Here is a 23504-nt window from a genome sequence, read left to right on the forward strand (position 1 = left end):
ATTCAGGAAAGGTTTGCCAGTAGCGCAAACTTAAAGTTTACATGAATTAAGATTTTTTCCTTCAAAAATACCTGAGGAAAAACTAGACAGAGAGCAAGAAGAGAAGTAGATCACTGTGGAGGAGAACAGGAGATACTGAGAAGCCACTTAAGGCATACACGTTAAAGTATGAGGAACTATTCATACTTTATTTAATTCAGAATTGTTTGGGAATGGTGAAAAATATAATCAACAGTATTACTTCCAAAACCAGTGTCTTTCATATTAAGAAAGCATTGTTTGAAAATGAAGTCATCTCTTTAAATCACAACTTAAAGTGAAATATTTCTGAAATGAAAAGCTGTATGTTTATTTAATTGAATTAATCCTGTGTGAAGCAGCCAACGTGCCTCATTGCAAATATCCGGATCACCACGGACAAGGGAAATCAATGAGAAAATATTAATTGCAGTGACATCTCTTTCTCACAAAAATATTAATTTAACAGAATGAACAAATCTCATTTGACAGTTTTCTTCTTTCTATCTTAAAAAAAAAGGCAAACAGAAAAAGCAAACAATGGCATCTCATATTATTTTAATTTTTACTGCTGTTAAAGTAGCTGCCATATTCCTCTGCATATTGCAAATTGAAAGGATAAATTAAGCTTTATAGAGTGGACAATAAAAGAAATTTAGAAGAATATGTAATTTTAATATACACTGCCTGCATTCCCCAAAACTAGACTTGATCCCAATTATGCAAGCTTTCTTATATCACCATTGATTACCTGTAATGTGAAAGAAATTGATTTTCATCCTCATCACTGCTACAAGCACTGGTAGTTATCTAGTGATAATTGAAATATAAGTTGTGGCTCTTCAAAAACTTTTATGAGATTATGCATATCAATTTAAAATTGCAAAGCATTGCTGTATTCAGCTATTTTAGAGTTAAACCACACTATTGTTCTATACTTGTGTTTTCCACAACAAGGAGACTGACGGCAAAACAGAAATCACTAGCAGCCAGCCAACCTTTTAACAGTCTGCAGTGAGAAAGGAAAACCAAGATAGATAGATAGATAGATAGATAGATAGATACACTCTTTCCAACAGAAAAATTAGGATACACTCTTTCTGTCAAAAGATTTACAATATTCTTTTTTTATCATTTCCAAAAACTCACCGGTTGCCTTACACGGCAGAGCCAATTCTTCCAAAAGAGAGCCTTGAACTGGTGTACTGCATGCCCCATTTTCCTTTTTTCTTTCCTTCATCTACTTGGAGAGTGGCTTCTTATGGACTTCCTAGCTCAGAGTCATCTCACCAAGCACTCTGAACAAATTCCGTGGTAACTGAGTAATTCCAGCACTGGGGGAAGGTGCAAGAGATTTGCCTGCTTGTTGAGAAAAGATGAGATTATGTTTCTGCCTCTTGTTTTGCATTTGTTGAGGAATCTCATCTTTCCTCTAGCTTCTCAGTGCAATGAACAGTGAGGGGATGGGTTTATATCTATGCCTTCAGGCTGCTTAACTCCACAGCATACATTCTGCACTTGTTTCTATTTTTCTGGAATAAAAAATGAATGCAAATGGAAGGGGGGGGGGGGGGGGGGGGAAGGGGAGAGGGGGAGGGAGGGGGAGAGGGTTGTGGGGGATATTTTTTACACCACCTTTGTCTTTTTCCAGAGTTGAATGACTTTCTGCCACTGTAGCACTAATGTCATTTCATATGCATATTCTAAAAAGAAAAGTGGGAAAATAAGTGCACTGCCTAACCACATAGCCCTAAAAAATGTCTGTCTAATTCTAGAATATCCTTGTAAGGACACATCTAGCATTGTGGTGGTCCTGTCACATCATCATATGACTATATTTAATTTTATCCTATGGTGAGTGTTTGTTTGCCTTTTCTTTTTTTCCTTTCTGAGTACACATAACTTACTTAAAATGGAATATTCTGAAGAGTCCGAAAACTGTGTTCATTAATTAGCATGGGGTGAGGATGACTGCCCTACGGATTGGGGATATCACATTGAGCAGAAGAGTAAACCTTCTGTCTGTTTTGCTCTGCCCAAACGAACTGCCTGAGATACAATCTGATCCCCAAAAGCTCTCTCTACAGTCAGTGGAGAGACATAGCACAGGTCCTATATTAGGTGATTCAAGCAACCCAAAATCTGAACCAGGAATCGCACATGCATGCTGATTAGGACAGTGCTGTGTCTGAACAAGCTTTATGTATTTTCTCTTACCGCTAAGCAAATTGCTTCATTACGCTTTCTGCAAATTTTATTATGATTGAATGAAAGAGACATCTTAACATTCATGGCTATTTTTCCTTGTTAAAGAGTGAAATCTCCAAGTACTTAGAGATATAGAAGTCATTAATAAGGAATCTGACTTCCACTAGATTTAAGCTAAAAAGGCAATCTAAAAAATTTAAAAGTTTGATGCTTCTACTGTGAGCAATTTATTATCTGTAGGTCCACTGAGCTCTTCTAGTTTCCATGGGAGAATGTTCCAATGATGTCTTATGCCCAGTGCCTGAGCTTTTCTTTCCCAGATTTGGCACTTCAGAGCATGCTGTGGTGCTTATGTACTCCACTTCATGTTAAACTGACTGATTAACCTGAAAAAATCTTTGTATTTGAAATGGTGCAAATTGCCATTGTTTTTTGTTGTGATTTTTTTTTTCTTTTAACTCTTCCCTTCCCTTCCCTTTCCAAAAATTAATCTTTACAGGAGTAATCACTTATCTTTAAATAGAAATGTAAATGTCCTCAGGACTGCTGCTGTGCCCCCACACCTCACCTCTCCCATCATGCCCCCCACCTCTCCTTGTCCTGGGGCCCTCCTCATGGCATGCCCATTGTGTCAGAGAGCATCTGGGCAAAGAGCCCAAAAGGAAGAACATGCCTCACGGAGGAGCTCCACTTCACAGCTGCTGCTTGCATAAGGGACGGTTTTGCTTCTAGCTGAGCAATGCTAAAATCCCTGCTATTTCAGAGTTTGTGTAGCAGTAGCCTTGTACTCCAGGAGTGAAGATGAAATTCTGAGAAAGCTGAGATGAAATTTCTGTGCACAGTCTAAGTATGCATTTTTAAACAAGTATTTGTCAATACTTGAATGCTGTGAATATACATACGGGTATATGTATATATTCACATATATATATATGGGTTCACAGAGCCATTTTGGAAAGCTGGGGACCAGAACCTATACTGGGTGATTTGTAGGAAATTATAAACTAATCAGTCAGTATAATGAATTTCAAGTAGTTATTACCAAAACAACTGATATGGAAGACAGTCCCTGATGGTAAATAAGCTAAAACGGTTCATGTGAACCTTTTGCCAAATTATTTTGAGCAAGTAATCCTGCAAAATCTCTGCTCATCTGACCGTGTGATGTACATAATTAATTATGCTCTATATAATTACAAACTCATAAATATTGCCTTCCAATTTTTAATGCTGAACAACTTTTTCGTTGGTACAGGAAGCAAGTGTTTTGTATGCAATTAATAGTCCATACTAATTAATGACTCATCATTTTTATTATTTATTTAAGACATCCGAAAGACAAAATGACTTTCACCAGGGAGATGTTAATTTCATTTACCCTCACGTATCATTATCCTTTCCTAAAGAAATTAATTATTGCCTAGTAAGGTGTTCTCTAGTAGTAGACTTCTTCTTCTAGAACAAAATTATTAAAGAAAAAGATAACCTCATAAACATCCACCCAAGAACAATCCCTTTGTTGGCATTTTGGGAAAATACTTCTAAAACAAGCTGCTTTAGAACTGTGAGCTTGATTGTATTATTTGCAATGCTCTAGAAATATGAGAAACATGAAATCAACCTCCCTGAAAACCCTTGGCACAAAAGAGACAATAATATTAAAAATTAATCAGATATGCTGGAAAAGCAATTTGGTTCTAAATATTTTTGGAAAAACATCATCTGTTTTGCTGCCATCCTGGAACCTCTTTTGCATGCTCTAGGCTTCATCACTACAGAGTTGGGCAGTATCCTGTGTAAGAACTGCTCTTAAATAGCAAGTTTGTTTAGGTGTTACGTGTACAAAGAGCTTAAAAAGATTCAAATGTAGCGCAGTTGCTGGCAGGCTAAATAAATGATATGCTTTCAGGGCTCCATAATAGAGTGGCTGTAGTCAACAGCAACATCTTGAACATTACAGGGCAAATTAGAAGCTCTTATTTACATGCTCCACTCATTCCTTCTGGAATTGAAAAAAAGTATATACATGTTCAAAATCAGATTGCCAAGGGAGGACAGAGTGACCTGTGCTCTTTTGTTTCTGCCTAGCTTAGCTTTGCCATAGTGCTGACTCAGATGTTGTTTTTTTTTTGTGTGTATGTGGGACATCCAGAACTACGGGGGCAGAAGAAGCAGCAAAACTTCTGCCAGCACCCAGCTTGGGTTTTAAAACCTGACTACTTTATGATAACATCAGCGTGCCATGTCTAGCCTACAGTTTTAATATATGCTAATGGAAATTCAGTTGCCAAGCACATTCAAAGAAACTTGGTTTTATATGTTAAAGAGACTAAAGGCCAGGAGCTACAAATACTGTTTGGTAGACAGGAATGCAGTCTAGTTGTGTGAGAATATGGCTGGGAATCAGGTAAACTAGCATATTTTCCTAACACCACCCACAACTTGTTTCTCAAAGCCTGCTGCATGATCACAAGGCTTTCCTTTTAACAGCATGAGGAGCACTAGGAGCACTACTGGTAAATATTGACATGGCACTGCCCTGCTCTGCAGACAAAGTGCTGGCAGGATAACTGCAATTAGCAGCTTCTTTCCTGGGAGAGGCTTCCTGTGTGCAAAGTTAGGATATGATGAAAAATGTTAGTTGTGGGCAAGGCCAAATACAGGTTGATTAAAATGGAGCTCTGCATTTAACAAAGCTGTCCGAATCATACAAAGAGGCCAGTAGTTGGTGCAAACTTCTGGGCAGCTCTAGGAATTGAATTCTTGTTATATGACAGGCTGATGGTAAACTTTGGAAAATTTTCTCAGTTACAAGCTGACAAGAAGCATCTGGAATCAGGTTTCTGTGTCATGTAAAGCCAGCTTTGTCTGCCTTTTTCTGCTGCTGCATTTTGTTTGTAGCCTGAGCAGAAGCATTGCCCCTGTCAGCACTACTCTTCCTGCTGATACTGTAGCCGAGAGTTTCAGATTTAATGTTTTGTTCAGTGGTCTGCTTTCTCTTCATTGCACCACAGGCAGAGGACTTCTTTTTAACTGTAGTTTAATTTGTACTCTGAAATGAAATATGAAGTGAATTTCATATTTCATTTCATATGAAGTATGAAAGAGAGAGCACGTATTTAGGTCACTCCAACTTAAAGACCAAGAAACTTTCAGGGGAAGGAAAACTTAGCATCTTGTACCAAACAGCAGTCGTATCACAAAGTTACACTTCTGTACTTTCTTGCAGTCAGTCTTTGCACACAGATCTGGTCCCCAAAGCACAGCTGCTCCCAGTTCCAAGACTGCTGCATTCAGGACAGAAGGGAGTGCTGATGGGCACGTCCACACATTTGCTCAGTGTTTTCTTTCTCCCTGCTTGTCAGTGGAAATGAAACACATCGCCAGTTCAGCTGTGTAAACTGCAGGTCTTTAAGAGTTTGATTCAGGAGCATATTCAGATCCACGAGGGCTTGAGATGAAAATGCAACTATTACAAAACCCACTGACAAGCCCTTGAAAGGACTCAGGAAGAACATCTAGAAATATATCGCACATTAAATGTGTATAATTACATTTTCAGGAAATACTGAATATATCCTCAGGTAAGAATTATTTTACTTATTTTTTAGAGGATAAAAGCTTTCATACTCTAAGCACTTTTGGCAATAGGTCATTCTGTAATCTTCATTTTAGGACTTCTCATAACTTCTATTAAAGGAAATCTTTCTCTGAAGTACTTCAAGATGCCAAAAACAGAGATTTATTTCTTCAAATCCCTAATCAAGTTACTGCCCATTCTCAGCCTCTTTCAAATGTGAAATAAATATGTTTTAACCTGCTTTCATCATGGTTCAACCATTTCTTTAACAGAAAGTAGGGGTAAGGCCAGAAGAATACCAGGAATCAATAAACAGACCATCGGTAGAAACCCAGCTGTTTTCTCCCTTCATGTTTCCATCTTAGTTATATCTTCTGCCTTCCTCCTTGGCTTTTATCCCTTCTGATCTCTGCACTAACCTGATTCTGTAGTGTGTTTCTAGCTAGATTATGACACAGACAGCAGAAGTGGGCCTTTGGTTTGAAATGGAGCTTTCTGGTGTTTGCAGGATTTGTAGATGTACCAAGAGATGCTGCACCATCTATCATCAAACATGCATAGCAAGTTCTTTGTAACTTTAAAAATATCACTGCTCCAAATCCTAATTCATGTTCTGCAGCCTACATATGCTGATTTTCTATATGATACATAAAGAATAATAAGTGGCTGACATTAAAGATTAATTTGCATATAAAAGCCTGTTAAATATTTTAGAATTCTTTATGGACCTCTCTGTAAAACCCACAGGAAGGTAGCTGCACCACCGGATGCACACAGCTGAGTCATTTCTTTATCTTTCTGTCCAGCTGCAGTCACCAGGGATAATGCAATTGTTCTTATCAGGGTAGCTTTCTGGCAAGTTTCCTGTGAAGTTAAGAGGAGGGTTTTTTTGCATGTAGGATGTGTTTATGTAGCACCTTCTTGTATTAGGAATACAGTATTACAGGATGGTGAACAGTGGAAAACAACAGGACACTTGGTTTCCTTTGATTTCTAATTTTCTTTTTCTTAAACCATACATCCCCTTACTTCACCTTTAGAAAGCACAGAAGAAAAATATTTTAGCAGGAAGAAAAGTACAATGTCCTAAGGAACAGTGGGAAGGAGAACATGGAAGGAGAGTCTGCTGAGGGCTCTCTATTCCAAACCCATACCAACCAACTCTGTGTAGGCTCATCGTCAGCCTTGAGGGTGGCACGTTGCTTCTTATGCAATCCCATTTTTACTTCCTTCCTACTGGTCTGGGAACAGGAGGTTGCAGGCAAGAATGCTCTTTGCCACACAGTTCCTGGGGACCTCACAGGGTTTCACACAATGCCCAGGCAACTACTGGGCACAGCTAACCACAGATTTTCCTTTTCTTTTTTTAAGTAAGGGAGGAACAGTTCAAACAAAATGTGGAATCCTTCCCTCCCACCTCCTTCCATCAACCAGGGGAAATGAAAATAAGCTCTTTTGAAAAGCCTACCTTTGTCGTATATCCTGAACATAAAATGAGAAAATCTGTTTTTAAAACTGAAAGGGGACTAAATTAGTAAATCACAGGAATTTAAACCATGTTTGGATATTAAAAAAAAAAAAAAAAAAAAAAAAAAAAGCAGCTGGACAATCCCTTGCCGTAGAGAAAGAGATAAACACATTTTTCTTTAGTTGACCACATATTTATACTCTAACCACAAAGCAGCAATGACCATGATTTAAAAATAAGAATAAAAAACAAGTGCTAGGCCAATGAGTGCAGAAAACTTTGTAGAAATAGTTTCGGTGGCATGTACAGTCAATAGGTATTCTCCCTTTTTCCTGAAGAAGTTGCAAGAGTAGAGATGAAAACCAATTCAAAAAGGAACAAAATATGAGGAAGAAAATGAACTACCATCATGCAGTTCTGTGAAGATGCTGTGCATCTCCTGAATGCCTTTGGTTCCTCTTCACTCAGCAGGAGCCAGGATTCAGCAAAAGATTTCAAGTTCTTCAATGCAAAATTCTAGTGTGTTTCCTGGATGCTGATTCAATGGCTTAGTTAAAATAGGACATGAATGACCTTATTGGGTTAATTCAGGATCTCAGAAGTACAGATGTTCAACAGCTAAGTGTCAAGTCCTTAATGCTGAGGAAATTTAGTCTCACACTTTGCAATTTCATGAAATTTTAATATATGAAAATAATACTGTTTATCTGTCAAGGTCTGGAAAAAATAATCTACATTCACTCTAAGTTTTCTTTATAAAGTAAAGCAACAAAGGCAATTATATATATATATTTAAAATACAATGTGAAAGGATTAGCATTCTTAAGTTAATTTTAATTTGGTGGTTTGCAAGTACTTTGCAAGACACATTTGATTTTCTTCTTAGCAGCAGGGATAAATAAAGCTTTTTCATACATTATAGCAAGCTTGTTCTTCACAACAGATCCACTTTCCAGTTCACAGAAATGTGAGTCTTAAATCCCAGCAACACAAAACTAAATTAATCTTAACTGAAGTCCATTCAGCACATTCAGTTTCCAGAGCACATTGACATACGTGATTAACTTCCACAGACACAGAGAATGCTGTAAGCTATTCTGAGGCAAAAGATCTTTAATGCACTGAAGTCATAACTTCAGCTGTGTAAAAGCCTTCTGCTTCTAAAAACCAAAGATGGACATTTCATACTTTCCCAAGACTTTTCTTAATGAAATATCCCACTAATTTCTGCGGTCTCTGCTGGTACTCCACAAGTATGTCATGTGAGCTGCTAATCTGATCCCCTTCAAGACGATTCAGAAGAGTGACACACACTACAGCAGCTAGAAATGAAAAGACAGGAATGAAATGAACAGATAGGAATGACATTCTGGCACTTCAACCGTCCAAACTGATAAACATTTGAACAAACAGCTATGAGATGAGAACATGTGATAGAAAACAAACCCTAGAAAACAGTGTACAGTACCATAAAACACTACAGGACTAGCATGCTATGGATGACATTAAAAAAAGTTACAAAAATTTTAAGACAACTGATCAATACATTAGCAGAGCAAGAGCTCTTAGGCATCTCCAGATACTCATTATACTCACAACCCATGTTTTTCTAGATAGGAATTATATTTCGTAACTATCCAGGGCTTGACTGGTAGGAACTGATCAGAGAACTGTCTGTTCTAGCAGATACTTGCTGCCCACTGTCATCTACCTTACCCCTAACTCGAATTCCTGCACTGTAAATCCAGGAGCCAGCAGATAAACTGTTTCAGCATTTGTGGGAGCCTGGAAAATAGATGAGGATCTTGTGGATTATCTCAGGCTAACCTCCTACTTTTTGATAACCAGAGCACCAAATCCCTCCCTTCACTCAAGCTGATCTCTACCGTTGTTCTTCTGTACCTGGGCTTCTGCTAGTGATAGTTTGCAGAGCATGAACATTAACACACGTTGCAAACTTCCAAAGTAGAGACAGCAAAAAGGAGCGCTACCTAATAGCTTACTGATACCATGGGCTAGATTTTTAATGACTCTCATGTCAGTTAGAACAGAAGGTGTTCAATATAAGTATCGGCCCTTTTCCTTGTTTTTGTTAATTTCCTTCTCCTTGTACCTAAGGAAGTTTGAGAAACAAAGATGTTTTGAATTAGCAGATTCTCTGCCGAGGAAAGTGAGAGACTACAGTTAACATGGTAAGTGAATAGATGTTGCATTGCATCATATTTAATTGGTTTTTGTGTTTTTTTTTCTTCACTAAAATTCACTGAAAATTAGCTTGTGAAAAAATATTAAAATCTCATTTTATAATTAGGAATGGTTTATTCATGATGCTTCCAAAGATCTTTAGCTATTTAAGAATTACAGCTCTAAGTCTACACAAAATATACCAGTTTTCAATTTGATATGAATGTATAGGAAGTGACTAAAATTTTACTTATATGAGAATCAGCTGCTTGATTAAATTAACCAGGTGCTTCCAGCAAACTTCAAGAACTAAATGAATAAAGCGAATTAGTTCTATAGGGTAATTAGGTACTTTTATGATTTGTGTGCTTGCCGAGGGCTGGAATAACAAATGACCAGGCCTAAACTATACAAGAAATATGAGAAGCAGTTTGCATAAGATTTTAATACATATGACACAAATCAAGCAGTTACAGTAACAGAACTATAACCAGAGATGTTTCATGCAGAAGGTCTATTAAAGCCACATTCACAGTTTGTGCCAGAAATTGCCAGCACTGCAGAAAAAAAATCCTCTAGCTTGAATAAAGCAAATTCATGTTAGCTTACCTCTGACACCACTCAGATTGCACATTGCAGCAAAGACAGAAGATTCCATCTCAATGTTTCTGACACCAGAATCATAAGCCGCTTTCAAATATTGCAGTTTCTCTTCTTCATTGTATAAGCAGATTGCACCATCCAACCTGCCCTGTCCTGCAAAGCCATTTTGGAGAAATTTTCAGATTGAGGACGTCACAGAACAATTCAGTTTCTAAAATATCCAATTATTGCAGTTTCCCCTATACAGTGTCCAGGCTTTACTACTATTTACTACTACTATCGTTTTCACATGCAAGAGAAATAAGACAAAGTGACTCTTAGCTATTTTTAGAGTTTCTGTGTATTACTTGCGTTTTTTATAATATGACTCACAGTAACTTAATTGGTCTTCTCCATCTTAAACTGTCAAATTCATAAACAGGAAAATGTAACAAGTAGTTTCTCCCATGTGAGACGTGTCAGAACTCTGCAATAAACTACATCTCCTTTAAGTGGTACAGAAGTGCTGCACTTTTTCCTGCATGTTTAATCATTGCCTAGAAGTACTGCCAGGCCTCAAAATGTCTTTCTGCTAGTACCTTACAAAGGTAGGAGGTGAGGAGTCTCTTAAGCTAAATAGTGAATACTAGCACCATTCTTTGAGAAAATTAGTTTGTTCAAATTAAGACTAATGCCTACAGATAAAATGGTAGCACCTTACCTACAGTATAGTTAAATGACACAGTGATTTACACAGTATCCTTTTGTTTTCAGGAGGTGTATTCCTAAATTAATGTCCCTGAGCTTTTTTTCAGTTCTTGTTTATGTATTGAGAACATTCCTGATGCTTTTTTTTTTTTTTAGGTGTTGCTTGGCCCTGCTTTTTGTGTCTGAAAAGATACACAAACTGACATTGTCTGCTTCTGACCCACCTTGTAGACTAGTAACAATGTGCATTCCCCTGTGCATTGCACCCTTAGTCACCTCACACTGCCAGTAACTGCTAGAGAAAGCAGTATCAGGTGCAGTCTACAATCCGTTCTCGCAAGATTTGGAAGATTTTTATTAACAGATCTGGGAGACCAGAAAAGCAACTGAATGTCTACACGCTAATCCATAGTAAGCCTTGGAGGTTTGCCTCTCCTGTGTAGCAAGACTGACACAACTCAGCTAAATATTGTTTTCAGTTGTGCATGGGAAACAAGTTTCGACATTTCCTTTAGGGAAAAAACAAACAAACAAACAAAATTTAGATATTGAACTAGTTGGGAAACAAAACAAAACAGATACAAGTGACTCCTCTTGTACTCTTGGATGCCTCAGTAAATTTCAGAAATTTTGTGACAGACATGCCTAACTGACAAGTTCATGAAAATTGTATAGTGGACTATAAGCATTTCAGAAGACCTGTTTGAAGTGAGTAGAATAATTCCCCACAAAATTAAAAGTTTGATACAGCAAATTGCTAAGCACAGTGTTTTATTTTAAGTATATTAAAACATTTGTTAATTATAGTCAACAGGACAGCTCAAAGTGTGGGATGTGGTATTTTCATTGGACTAGAACTTTAATGTTAAAATATAGTTCAGTAGGGATTTGTTGCTGCTTACCAATATGCTGCTGTTGGCCTGTTGCCAGCCTTACCTTCATAGAAATCCAAAGTGCACATAGTGTTTCCAATGACTGTATTGAATTCATTGATTTCTTTACTGCACTGCATCAGCTCTTTAGCTAGCTCTTCATCTAGATTCGTGCTGCGAATTATGGTTTTTCCCAGAACAACCTGTTCAAACTGAGGTTTGAAGGTGGCATCTACAGACTGCCTAGTGATAACCACTGAGCCTGGCTCCAGACCTGCAGTAAAAAGAAACAGACACAACTGCATAATGTAGTTAATGCTTAGTTTCCACAGACATGAAAACACACATCTCGACCCTATCCTGCTTCTTTTAAAGGTGCCCCTTAACTCACCAAGAGTTTTTCTTTGTGCATGCCTAACTGCTTCAGTTTATTATTGCAAATGTTTTTGAAAGAATGAAATTTTGACATTTCCCTCTTAGATTCTTTCTTATCTATGTTATTTCATACAGGGCAGGAATGTCCTTCTCAGTTTGTCAAATCTCTTCCATGCATTTTGTCTATCCAGAGAAGCTGATAGTACCTTTCCTTGCAAAATTATAGAAGCAACACAATTCATTGTTTCATACAGAAGGACAATTAGGAACAGGGAATAAAAGAAAAGATACAAGATTAAATGTATTCAGTCTCCTGCAGACAACTGTTTTTACCATCAATCACTTACTTTCAAAGAGACATTCTACTCCCCTATATTCCTACATCCCTACATTCTTTGGTTTGAAGAAAAAAGGAAATCAAGAGGGGAAATACCTATTCCACCCGAGGTGCCAATGCGAATAAGGGTTATGTTGGAACACTTGGCATGATACAACAGTTTGATCAGCTCGTGCAACATGATTGATATAGAAGGAATGCCCATACCGTGCTGAAATGAAAGCAGAAATTCATGTTCGACATTCACATAGACAATGCAAAATACATATGGAAGAAGGAGTTAGACGATATCTCCCTCTTGATACTTTCTTCCAAATGTCTCTTAACTACCTCTGGCAAAAAACCTAATCTTATGGGCCTACTGAAGAAACTTTGAACAACACATAGAAGGACTCACACTGAATTTACAGACTATGAATTAAGTTCAATATTTCTAAGAATCCTGAATCACAACCTATTTACATTCTCAAAATTACAATCAGTGTCCTTTCCTAAGTTTTCAAATGTCCTTCATCACAGAACTTGTCTTAAACACAAGAAAAACCCCACTCTGATTTTTTACCAACCTGAAATGCTAGTGACTAGTTAAGCTAAAGGTTTTCAAAACACAGTTGTTCCTATTTAGTCACAAAGTTAGCAAAGTGTAAGTCCACCTCAACATGCTTGATAATGTCAGAGTGATACTACAGTTTTATGTTGCGATTCAAGTGTGTAGTTTGTCTACAAATAAAGCTACAAGTTTTAAAATGAGTTGGCCGCACAAGTACCATGGAATACTACTCTTAAGCTAAGGGAACACATTTGAAAATGCCACTGTAGGTATTTAGCTCTGGATGTGATACAGACATTTTTTCAAATGCCCCACATACATCAAGTGATCTTGTTTTTTCCATTATTCAGGATAGTGAGGAGGGATAAGACAACAGTCAGTCTGCTCAAAACATTTATAAGGCTGTTCCTGCAACACCTCAGGGGTATGCAGAGGGAAAATAAGACAAGAAGGGAATTAGGGTTTTGGAGACCTGCCCTTATACAAGAAAGGGCTAAAAAGGAATTCTTAATTAGCCAATGGGACTATTTCGAACATGGCTGAAAACCCTCTAAAACCTGATTCTATTAAGTGTTTAAAAGGAATATGCATTCATATCTTCTACTTTGAACTGCATCACAGAACTGTGGCCAGTATGATGTATGTGAGGTATCTGGACACTTTTACATTCCAATTCTGTGTTTGAATGGTCACTTACACTGACTGACAAAACAGGTCCCACTTTGTACATTGCATAACGGTCAGTTCCCGCACAGATGTTAGGATAGTCACCATCTTGGCTCCCAAGTCCCAGTTCTTCAGCTATGTAGGCAATAAAAGCTTTCATCCGTGAAGGACTTCCTCCAACACATACAAACTGTTGTGGATGGAATTCAACAAAATAAAATCACTTGTATGATTCAGGTTATCAAAGAACATGCAAAGATAAACATAAGTATGCAAACACCTGAAGTTAGCACAAAGCTATTCACAGATGTGGTTCTTCTCATAATTATTCTAAAAGGCTATTAAGAAAAATTATTAAAAAATATATATATTTATATACAGCATCCAAAGGCTTCATCCTGTTTAAATTAGTATAATAGAGATATTGACTTCAAAGCCTCCAAAAGGAATTCTACCTGTATAAAGACTACAGCATTTGTCTTTTCACTGTATGAAGAGATAGCCAGAAACTATTATCCTCAATTGATACTGATAGTAGCAAAAACTTGCAAGTCTTATTTCCTTTTCACTCCTTCCTCAATTGGTGATATGCTGCCTTGTTTAATCTTATTTTGAAGACAACTGTATTCTCCCTTCTGCAGAAAAGCCTTAGGCTTGCCGAATGAAATGCAGCTTCTTACCTTTACATCTCCGAACAACGCAGGAAAATCATGGGTACCAGTCCCAAGAGCAAAATGGTACAGGATGTCTTCTTTCATTTTCTCCAGGTGAGGGTTACAAAGATGGATCGCATTCCCTCTGTCAGGACAGCAGCATTGTGAAACTTAGCGAATGTACACAAAAACATATATAAAATAGATCCTAATTTTCCAAATTCAAGCAGTAAAAGTTGGGAAATCCCACATCTAAGCATGTCTGCACTATCCTATCACACGTTACATTAGGGAAATCCTAAATTTCATAACACCTTCAATTGCATAACAAATCACATCTGATATTGAACATTGCACAGATGCAATTGCTGAAGAATAGCCTAGGCAGCAGGAAGCATTTACAAGAGTACAAACTTTACCTTGAACAATATTAAAGGTGTGAACCAGTGCAGGGCACTGTGATGAGCAGAGCAATGGGAATAGGACCAGGGAATATTCCATAGGCCACCTTACCACATTGGCAGTCTACAACAAAGTTGAAAAGTAAACTCTGACCCCTTTGTGTTCTGAGTGATTCTCCTAGTCACTTGAGAAGGGTGGGAAGTTTTGGGCGTTGCAGACAGGCCCAAAGAGAATATCTGGCAATTTGGCTCACTGTAACTCTGTCATCCAGCCAGGAGGAAAGAATCAACATCCTGAAATCAGTAGCAAGAGTACAGAGGAGCGGAAATAGGACAGGAAAGAAGCAAATGGTAATCTGAAGCAAAGAAAAACCATGTTAAGAGAAAAATAGTTCAAGAAAATTAGAAAGAGAGGAAAATGTAAGAAGAATTCACTTCCTTTTAAGTTGCTTCTTCTAAGGAAGTGATACACCTTAAAAAAAAAATCTTTTTGAAGAATCAGGAAATGCCAAAGCAATGAGGGAAAACTGAACTATTTAGCGTGTGGGAATTGCCTTCATGGAAAATTTGGTAGTGGACTAAGCAAGCTAAATGATTCATAAAACATCTTCCTTCTGTTCTTGATGTTTCAAGTTCAGTGGAAACAAGTAGGAAAGACTAGTCAATAATAACAAGCTAAAATAAAATACCAACCAATACTTCAAAGCAGTTTTTGAGAGATGAAATCAAGAACTAAATATCTTCCAGACACAAGAAGATGACTTAATAGCTTAATGAACGCTCACTGCAGTCACAGCACGGCTCAGCAAATTCAGACTGCTTTGTCAGAGGAGACAAACGAAAGGGTTTGCCTGGAACAACTCTGGAGACTACACATAGGCGTTAGTGTTATTTTAGATGATTTAGGTTATCATGTCTGTCTTCTAATTCTTCTCAGAAGGGCTGTGATTTCCTGTAGGTTCCATGTCTTTATGTACCAATCCTGTACAGGATGTACTAGATACTTTTAGAAGTCTAAAATCTGCTAGCTGCCCATACTGAGTTCACCGAGTTGTTCCTCAAAAAGCAAAGAAAATAGTTACAATCCCAAAGTTAAATCATTTCTGTTCTTGAAACTCTCTAATGCCACTAACTACTCAGCAGCAGCCATTACAGCCAACATAATACACCCTGATCCACCCTGTTTGTCTCTGCCCACCACCAACTACTGCCCTCAGCAACCAAAAGAGCAGCCTAATAACGTGGGTGGTTAGTCTCCTTTCCTTCCACCCAGCTCATCCTCTTCTTCAAGGAAGTTGTAAACTCTGGGAGAAATAAAGAGTAGGTTACTGCACTTCAGCAAGGAGCAGACAGACCAAGAGACTGCCAGCTCACATGAGCAGAATTCCCAGGCTGCCCTCTCTGAATAATTCCTGTTAGTTAGGCGTTGTGAGACTCTCCTCCCATACCTAATGCAGATGAAATAGCTGCCTGTGATGGTGTTTACTGAAATGGCTTTTAGGTACAAATAGGATATGACTTGAAATTGCTTTACAATTTGTTCTCAGACAAGCAAAAAATATTTCCTTCATTATGAGAATATCAGCAATAAAAGCTTCTCTCCAGGAAATAAACTGGAAAAAGGCGAGGCCTCTGTTAAAAGTACTGAGAAAGTCAAGCGGTATGTGCCAACACCACTGTCTTCACGCCTGGCCTACACAGAGCTTCCTTCCTCAGCTGTGTCTGTATTTTACCTTTTTCATCCCATATCCAACCAGCAATGCTCTTCAACCCATGGTCTCACTGCAGTTACACATTGTTACTAGCTTGCACTTGTTATCTGTCCATCCAAATCTAATTGCAGACTTGGACCCTGGGGTAAAACGAGCAATAAAAGTAAGCATATTACTATCTGTACATGGGACCAATGCCCAGGATTTACAGTAGAGGCAAAGTTTGCCTGATAAAAATCTTGGGCTGTAACTCAATGGAACAGACAATTTATTCCCTCACACTGCTGTAAAGCAAATGTAACTACTGGGGGTTTAAACAGAACATGGATATCTGCGGACTAAACATGCGCATATGATTTTACTAAAAGAAGTTGAAAGTAAAGATGAGACAAAGAGATTGAAATTTTTGTTTATACTCTTCAGGCAGATAGGTCCAGCTATAGGCAGCAACCAAAGTCAACATTTCAACATGTTAAAAATCATATAAGCATCACCTATGCTAAGAAAAAATCACTGCCATGATAAATGAAAAAGGCTATCCAGAAAAGCACTCTGTGTAGATACTTGATCTTATAATCAATATTTGTGTCGTATACTTTATCTTAAATGCCTGTGTAATGATTTTTACAGTTTGAGGAAGAAGGTAAGTGTGAACTTGGACGAGACAATTAATATTTGAATCTTACTTTGAAGACTGTTCATCTTCCTTTTTCTTCTCATTTGAGATCCCAGGAGCCATGTATGCTGTAACCTAGAATTACATTAAAAAAAAAAATGCATCAATAACAGTGATAGAAACCTTCTACAGAGATGACACTGGTATAAATATTAGAACCAAAAAACGATTCAGCCATGCTACAGCTTCTCTAACTCTAGCAAAATGAGCATGTGCCGTTCCTATGGCTGAGCACCACCACTTCCAAAGCACTGACACCGAAACTAACCACTTCCTAACATAATCCCCACCTCACCACGACTTCTGCTGTCCAGTGTAAGCAACACCTGGCTCATGGGCCAGAGAGAGGCGAGTCTCAAAGCTAGGTAGGCAGTCCTCCTCCTTCTATACCTCCCTCATGGTCAGCAGCGGCTGAACCTGGTTTAGTCCCCTTTTACCTCTGCCTCCAGAAGGTCTCCACAGCTCATCTCTAACTGTCATATGCCTGAAACCCGAGTTCCAGGAAACATCTTACTCACTGTATTCTCTTTGTCAAACTCCTCCTACTGATCATGACAGCATTTCTATCTGGCCCAGCCTCAGAGTGAAGAAGATTAAACCAAATATGAGTCCCAGAAGGTCCAGCACTCTAGTCCATCATCCATCTTAAATATCTTTTTTTTCCCTAATCCATTACCCTAACCTATTAAAAATAATTACAATAAAGCTCCCTTCTGCATTCTCCTTCACATTTGAATAGACAAAAGTATCACTGGGGCTTTGGTACCAATACGATGACAGACGTAATTACAGGATGATTCATTTGTTATTATTTTCAGAAGCGACTAAGGCTACGTGCAGAAGTTGGTTCTTTCTGGAAATGCCCTGACAGGAAGCCTTGAATCACAAAGTTTTGCTCTACCCTCCTTTACCAAGAGCCTGACAGCACGTAGCTACCAGAGGCAGGTTCTCGACTCTTAAAGCCCCGGGGATGGCACCGTAAGGAAACAGAAAGCAACCAGTTTTGCAACAGGATTGCAAACAGGTGAATTTTGAAAGAACTGAAGTACAAAAACAAAATAAAATAAAATAAAAGATGAGGTGAGGATGGCACGTTAAAAGCCACTGAATAAAGGACATGTATTTGCATTTGCAATGAATTTTATTGAATGGAGTTAAACTTCACATTTACTAGATGCACCGAGCGTGTATCACAATGTGTGAGAAAGGAGGTAAAGCATAAAAATCACGTTTAGAAAAAAGCGGGCATCCTTGGGGCTGCGCAACAGGTGTCAGCAGCTTCGTGGTGCCGCTGCTGGGAGCAGCACAGCGCTCCTCCAGGGCTGTGCCTCCCCGAGGCGCACCACCAAGGGGCCAGGAGACGGGGGGGGTGAAGCAGCGAAGCGATCCCTGCGTGCCCACGGCAGACGGCCGAGGATGAAGAGGATGCTCTTCACCTGCCGCCTGGCTTTGAGCACTATCGGCAACGTCCTCGAAATGGCCGCCCGCCTCCCCCCCCCCCCACTCCCCTCCCCTCCCCTCACCTGCCGGGAACCGCGCCGAGCCCCGCGGCCCCAAGGGTCCCCTCACGGCAGGAGGCGCCCTCACAGGTGCGAGAGGCGGTGAGCGGCGCTTTCCAGCCTTCCTTCGCCGCTTGTACCCTTCCTGCCCGGCGAGAAGGGCTGCCGCTCGCCTGCCCAGTACCTCAGCGCCTTGGCGAGGAGTGCCGAGGAGGAAGGGAGGCAGCCGGGTGCCGCTGCTCGCCGCCGGGACTTCGCCTCCCGGCAGGATCCCTGAAGGGGTTCCGCTGCTCAGCCAGGCGTGTGAGAGCCAGGGCAGCACGCTGGGGGAGAGGCCGGTGTCAAAGCGGAGCCCGCTGTGTGGTTTTGAAACATTTCCGTGGAAGCAGAAACCTGAGTCAGCCGGCCACTGCACCACCTAGTGATAATGATGTAATACTTGGAGTAAAAGCTGTCGGCAGGGCTGCGGTCCCGCACGTTTGAAACAAGTTCCGAGGAACCTGGAAAAAGAGACTGAAAATACTCTTGCCTAACACTTTCACTGCTCCGTCTTAAAAATCAGAGACTTGACTTTTATGTATAATCTGTGAAGAGAGACGCAGGAGTTCTTCAGTAGAAGATAAACTTGTTTCAGTTTCTGTCTTGAATCAGTTGTGTTATACCAAGTGTAAAAGGATTAAAGTATTATCCTTTTCTGTCAATTAGCAAGAAATCTAAACCAAAAATAAACAAACAAAAAACTATAAAGCAGTCTACAAGCACAAAATTAGCATTGCTCCCACCAAACACATTAAGCCCAGAATCCTGAAACATTGCCACAGTGTATTTATCGCAACATCACATGTTGGGACATTTAGAGTCAAACCTCTTAATTTCATATCTCATACCAAAATACTTTGTATGGGAATATAAAAGAGACAAATCCCCTCCATAAAGATGTGTTTCTAGCCATGAGGTGGAGGTGTACTAAAATAATTGCTCAACAAACTAAGAAAAATCTGGCACCCGTTCAGATTGGCACCTGTTCAAATCTCTAATAGGTAAAATAGAAGCACAGTCTCCCCATGTATCTTCCTGTTTTCTGTTCCTTGATTATTTGTTAAAGCCTGAAAGTTACGGTAGTATATGACCCAAAATAAGCACCTTAGAAATCTATCTTAATTCTGCAGAGGGAAGTTTTCCTTTAAATAGGCGTATTACTTCCTTTGTCTCAGGATCCATTGAAAAATCTGCTTTGGCTTTCAAGAGGCTTGTCATTCAACTATGCCAAGAGAATAATCAATGTAAATTACTCCTTTTGTAAATAAAGAACAATCAGGTTACCATAGATGCCTTGTCTGAAAAGTTCAATAAATAGTGTATCCCTCCGAATTTAGTAACTGCTTACTGTAGTAACCTTTGCTCTCGGCCACCTCCTGAAAAAGTTATTTAAAATTTAAATTGGTTTTAAGCTTCCTGTTTTTGTAATCTTTGGCTTCCCACTCTCTTTTTTTTTTTTAGGAAAGATGAAAGTACAAAATATGTCCATAGGTGTTATTTTAGAAGCGTGAAAAATACACCCCTACATAGTAGGATTATGGCGAAACAAATTACAAAAATTGTAACTGGCCTCACTTTTCAGATTTTTATACTGCATGGATAAAAACTTGCATGTATGGAAAGGAAGGCTGTCCTTTCACAACCAAAAGACTACTGTTTCCTGCTCACCACAGAGCATTTTTATAATCAGTAATTCAGCAGATTTCTCAGACATTCACCTACTGCACTTTGGTTGTTTTGTCATTCTGGACATTTAGTGTCATTAAAACTAATAATTGGAGGGCGGGGGGGGGAAAGGCACCAATATTGAACTTCTGTTTTTCTGTTTCTAAGTGTTTGTTTATTTGCTACAGGCTATTACATGATATGTAGATACGCTCTGAAAATAATATGCAAAGAACTGCAAAATCATAATTCTGTAGTGGCTATTCTTTATGGAAAAAAAAAAAAAAAAAGGATTCATTCTACATCTTTTGCTGAAATCTGCACCTTCATTGCAGATATGAGGATTTAAGAAATAGATATGCAGAAGTCAATGATATTTTACATGCTTAAGATGCATAGACCAATTCAATTTTTGTTTCCATTGCTACACAAAGAAAATTAATGCATATATAACCCTGATCTCTGGAAATATGTTTATATTTAATCTAAAAAGATGGCAGTAATAAGAATAAAGGATGTATTCAGTCATATTAAAATGGAAACAGCCATTAGATGTTCCTCCAGTTAAGCAGTTGCATGTAAAAGGAAATCTATTCTTTATGTATCTAAACTGCCAAATTATTTTTAAATCTGCATCTGGAATTCTCTTTTAAAAGTATTCACATATTCAGTGTATTTGGAAGTAAATCATAAAGTATAACTGCACTTTTGTTTTATCTTTGGGCTTGCAAAGTGATCAGTATTACAAAACAAATGAAATTATGTCACTTACTATTAAAGACATTCAGCTCAGAGATGGAGCACAATACAGCTAAATAACATTCTAGCATTTAAAACAAGTAAGGCTAGATTGTCGTGAGTGAGTGCCCAGCTTTTTACTTCTGCAGCTCTCTGAAAACCCTTCTAGGCTCAGAAACTTCCGCTGCTTTTCAATGGAACTGATGATGAATTTGAAAACTTAGCCAACTTCATGACTGCATTGACTCAGAAACAAATAAAATAACATAGTTACTGGGTGATAAGGTGGACTTAAACAAAACCTGTCCATACTTGAATTCATTGAAAACTTTTTGATTTGTTACACTACTTTGATTTGATGTCCCTTGAAGAGCTTGTAACTTTTGTTGCTGTTGCATTATGCTGAAGGTACAAACACAAGTTCCAGGGTTCACCACTTGCTCTTATAAGGAGAAATCTTAGTCTGAAAAAGCACTTCAGGTTGTTAATATTTTAACTCATGGTACTCAAACTGTGATCTATGAAGACTTGGTTGGCCAACAGTGCAGAGCAAGTGTTTCCTTGGCTTGACTAAGGAAAGCTGAGCATACATTAATGGCACATAAAACAAACTTTTGAGAACTTGAGGAATATCATGTGGGCAACAGCTAACAGTGACCGAAGTAAAAAAAAAAAAAAAAATAAAGTAGGATATGGCATACACTTTTAAACTTAAAACCACTACTACAAATATTTCTAAAAACACAACTCTAGTAAAGCAATTGAACAGTGCTGAGTGACCAGAACAGGATCCCAGTTGTCTCTGCCTCAATCAATTGCCTAAAAAATGGACAGTTCTGGACTAAAGCTCCAACATGGAGGAAAATATTCTAAAGCAAGGAAGCTTTACATATCCAACTACTCAAACTAATAAAATTACTCCAGGAAATCTTGTATAGATCTGTCTGTGACAGAGCTAATTTTCTTCCTAGTAGCTGGCATGGTGCTGTGTTTTGGATTTAGGATGAGAATAGTGGTGATAACACACGGATGGTTTAGCTCTCACCGAGCAGTGCTCAAACAGCCTTTCCAGCTCCTTGTGCTGTCCTGCCAGTGAGGGGGCTGGGCGTGCAGCAGGAGCTGGGAGGGGACACAGCCAGGACAGCTGGCCCAAGGGATATCCCAAAACATGTGGCATCATGAGGAACAATAAAACTGAGGGGGGATGGCTGGGCGTGGGGGTGGCTGCTGCTCAGGAACAGGCTGGGCATTGTTCAGCAGGGGGTGAGCAGTTGCATTGTGCATCACTTGCTTTCTATATTCTTTTATCATTATTATTAGCCCTTGGTTTTCTGTCCTGTTAAACTGTCTTTATCTCAAGTAATGAGTTTTTCCCTTTTTTTCCAATTCTCTCCCCCATCCCACTGGTGTGGGGTGAGCAAGGTTGAGCAAGCAGCCGTGTGGTGCTTAGCTGCCTACTGGGTTAAACCACAACAAGATCCTAACAAGAAAAGACTTCAGAAAATAACAATTAGAATTCTCCTCTTCCGGTCAGCATTGAACACCCACACAGGCATTCTTATTTTATGGAACAAATTTTGAGGATTTTGGTGCAGCAAGCACATTTAAGTCTATGTGAACAGGCAATCTACAAATTTGTGAATACTTTTAAGTGCCCATGCTGTTATTTTTCTGTAACATTACTGTCCCCAACTTTTTAAGTAAATTTGTACTAAGTACCTTACAAAAAAAAAAAAATCTACAAAAATAAAATTGGAATTACTTCAATGTATGCTTAAGAACAAATAAAACCTCTTACTCAACTAATTAGTCTTAGAAAAGGTTTGGCTACCTTGCTGCTATGCAACTTCACACCAGAGTTTCATCATCATCTCACTTTTCCCCTTTCTTTTATATTTTTATTTTTATTTTTATTTTTTATTTTTAATCGGTTAACCACAAGCCATACTTGTAAAAGAAGGCTCTCCTACAATAACAGGAGTCAGAATATCAAAGTGGGACTGAAAAGTTGTACTACCACTGATAGTTTGTAAAATTTAAGTATGCTACAAAGACTTGGTTTAATGTTGCAGTTTACCATTCACAGGATCAAGCTCAGCTCTATTATGTTTTTTTAAGGATATTCAAGTAAAAATTATAACCTTTTCCAAAGACTGCATTGAATAAATAGCTGAATTCCCAGAGAAGGCATCATATGGCAGCATAATTCTGCAAAAGACATGAAGTGGTTATTTTTCTCAGAACATGAAGCAGCTACTGATGATTACTGCATTTGTGTAAAATTTTATAGCTGAAGTTCCACTGGTATTAACAATTTGTTCGCTATACATAGACAAGTTCTTCACACTGGCTTTTCCGTAGCGTTTCCCTCTAATGACTGGTGGGTCTTTCTGCTGGTCAGGTTTTAATACTGTAAGTTCCAGCTCTGACATCTCCTGGTACTCTAGCCTACAAAACTATATTTCATCAAAAACTCTGCTTGCGTGCTAAATGTAAAGATTTTAAGTTGCCTGAACATAATCCACAAGACAATTTTTAAGTGAAAACTGTCTTAAGATAGTGTTTGTTTATTT

At 38.6% G+C, this 23504-nt stretch overlaps 2 protein-coding genes across 16 annotated transcripts in view; both read right to left on the reverse strand.

The window, feature by feature from the left end:
• ABCA13 (ATP binding cassette subfamily A member 13) overlaps window positions 1–1427 on the reverse strand; it is a 189818-nt gene extending 188391 nt beyond the window's left edge. For 6 of the 10 annotated variants that reach the window (XM_072034938.1, XM_072034939.1, XM_072034943.1 and 3 more), the window contains exon 1: window positions 1168–1426. In XM_072034938.1, coding sequence (XP_071891039.1) covers window positions 1168–1236 — 69 coding nt within the window. In that variant the 5' untranslated portion in view covers window positions 1237–1426. Of the gene's footprint in view, window positions 1–1167 lie in introns of all 10 variants that reach the window. The other 4 variants (XR_011807700.1, XM_072034942.1, XM_072034941.1 and 1 more) reach the window with 2 other exon arrangements.
• Window positions 1428–7538: 6111 nt separating this feature from the next.
• On the reverse strand, window positions 7539–18906 carry UPP1 (uridine phosphorylase 1). 6 transcript variants are annotated; one of them, XM_027451753.3, is made up of 8 exons: window positions 18514–18906; window positions 17001–17065; window positions 14229–14346; window positions 13580–13738; window positions 12429–12543; window positions 11685–11894; window positions 10068–10214; window positions 7539–8596 (listed from the first exon to the last, which is right to left on the reverse strand). In XM_027451753.3, exons 2-8 carry the CDS (start codon window positions 17051–17053, stop codon window positions 8457–8459), a joined length of 942 nt encoding a protein of 313 aa, XP_027307554.1. In that variant the 5' UTR covers window positions 17054–17065; window positions 18514–18906; the 3' UTR covers window positions 7539–8456. The 6 variants fall into 6 exon arrangements, with proteins under 6 accessions (XP_027307554.1, XP_027307555.1, XP_005029386.1 ...); XM_027451754.3 differs by having other exon boundaries at window positions 18674–18898; XM_005029329.6 differs by lacking the exon at window positions 18514–18906 and adding an exon at window positions 17509–17531.
• Between the last annotated feature and the right edge of the window lie 4598 nt (window positions 18907–23504).

The sequence above is a fragment of the Anas platyrhynchos genome, chromosome 2 (assembly GCF_047663525.1).
Source record: "Anas platyrhynchos isolate ZD024472 breed Pekin duck chromosome 2, IASCAAS_PekinDuck_T2T, whole genome shotgun sequence".
Taxonomy (NCBI): domain Eukaryota; kingdom Metazoa; phylum Chordata; class Aves; order Anseriformes; family Anatidae; genus Anas; species Anas platyrhynchos.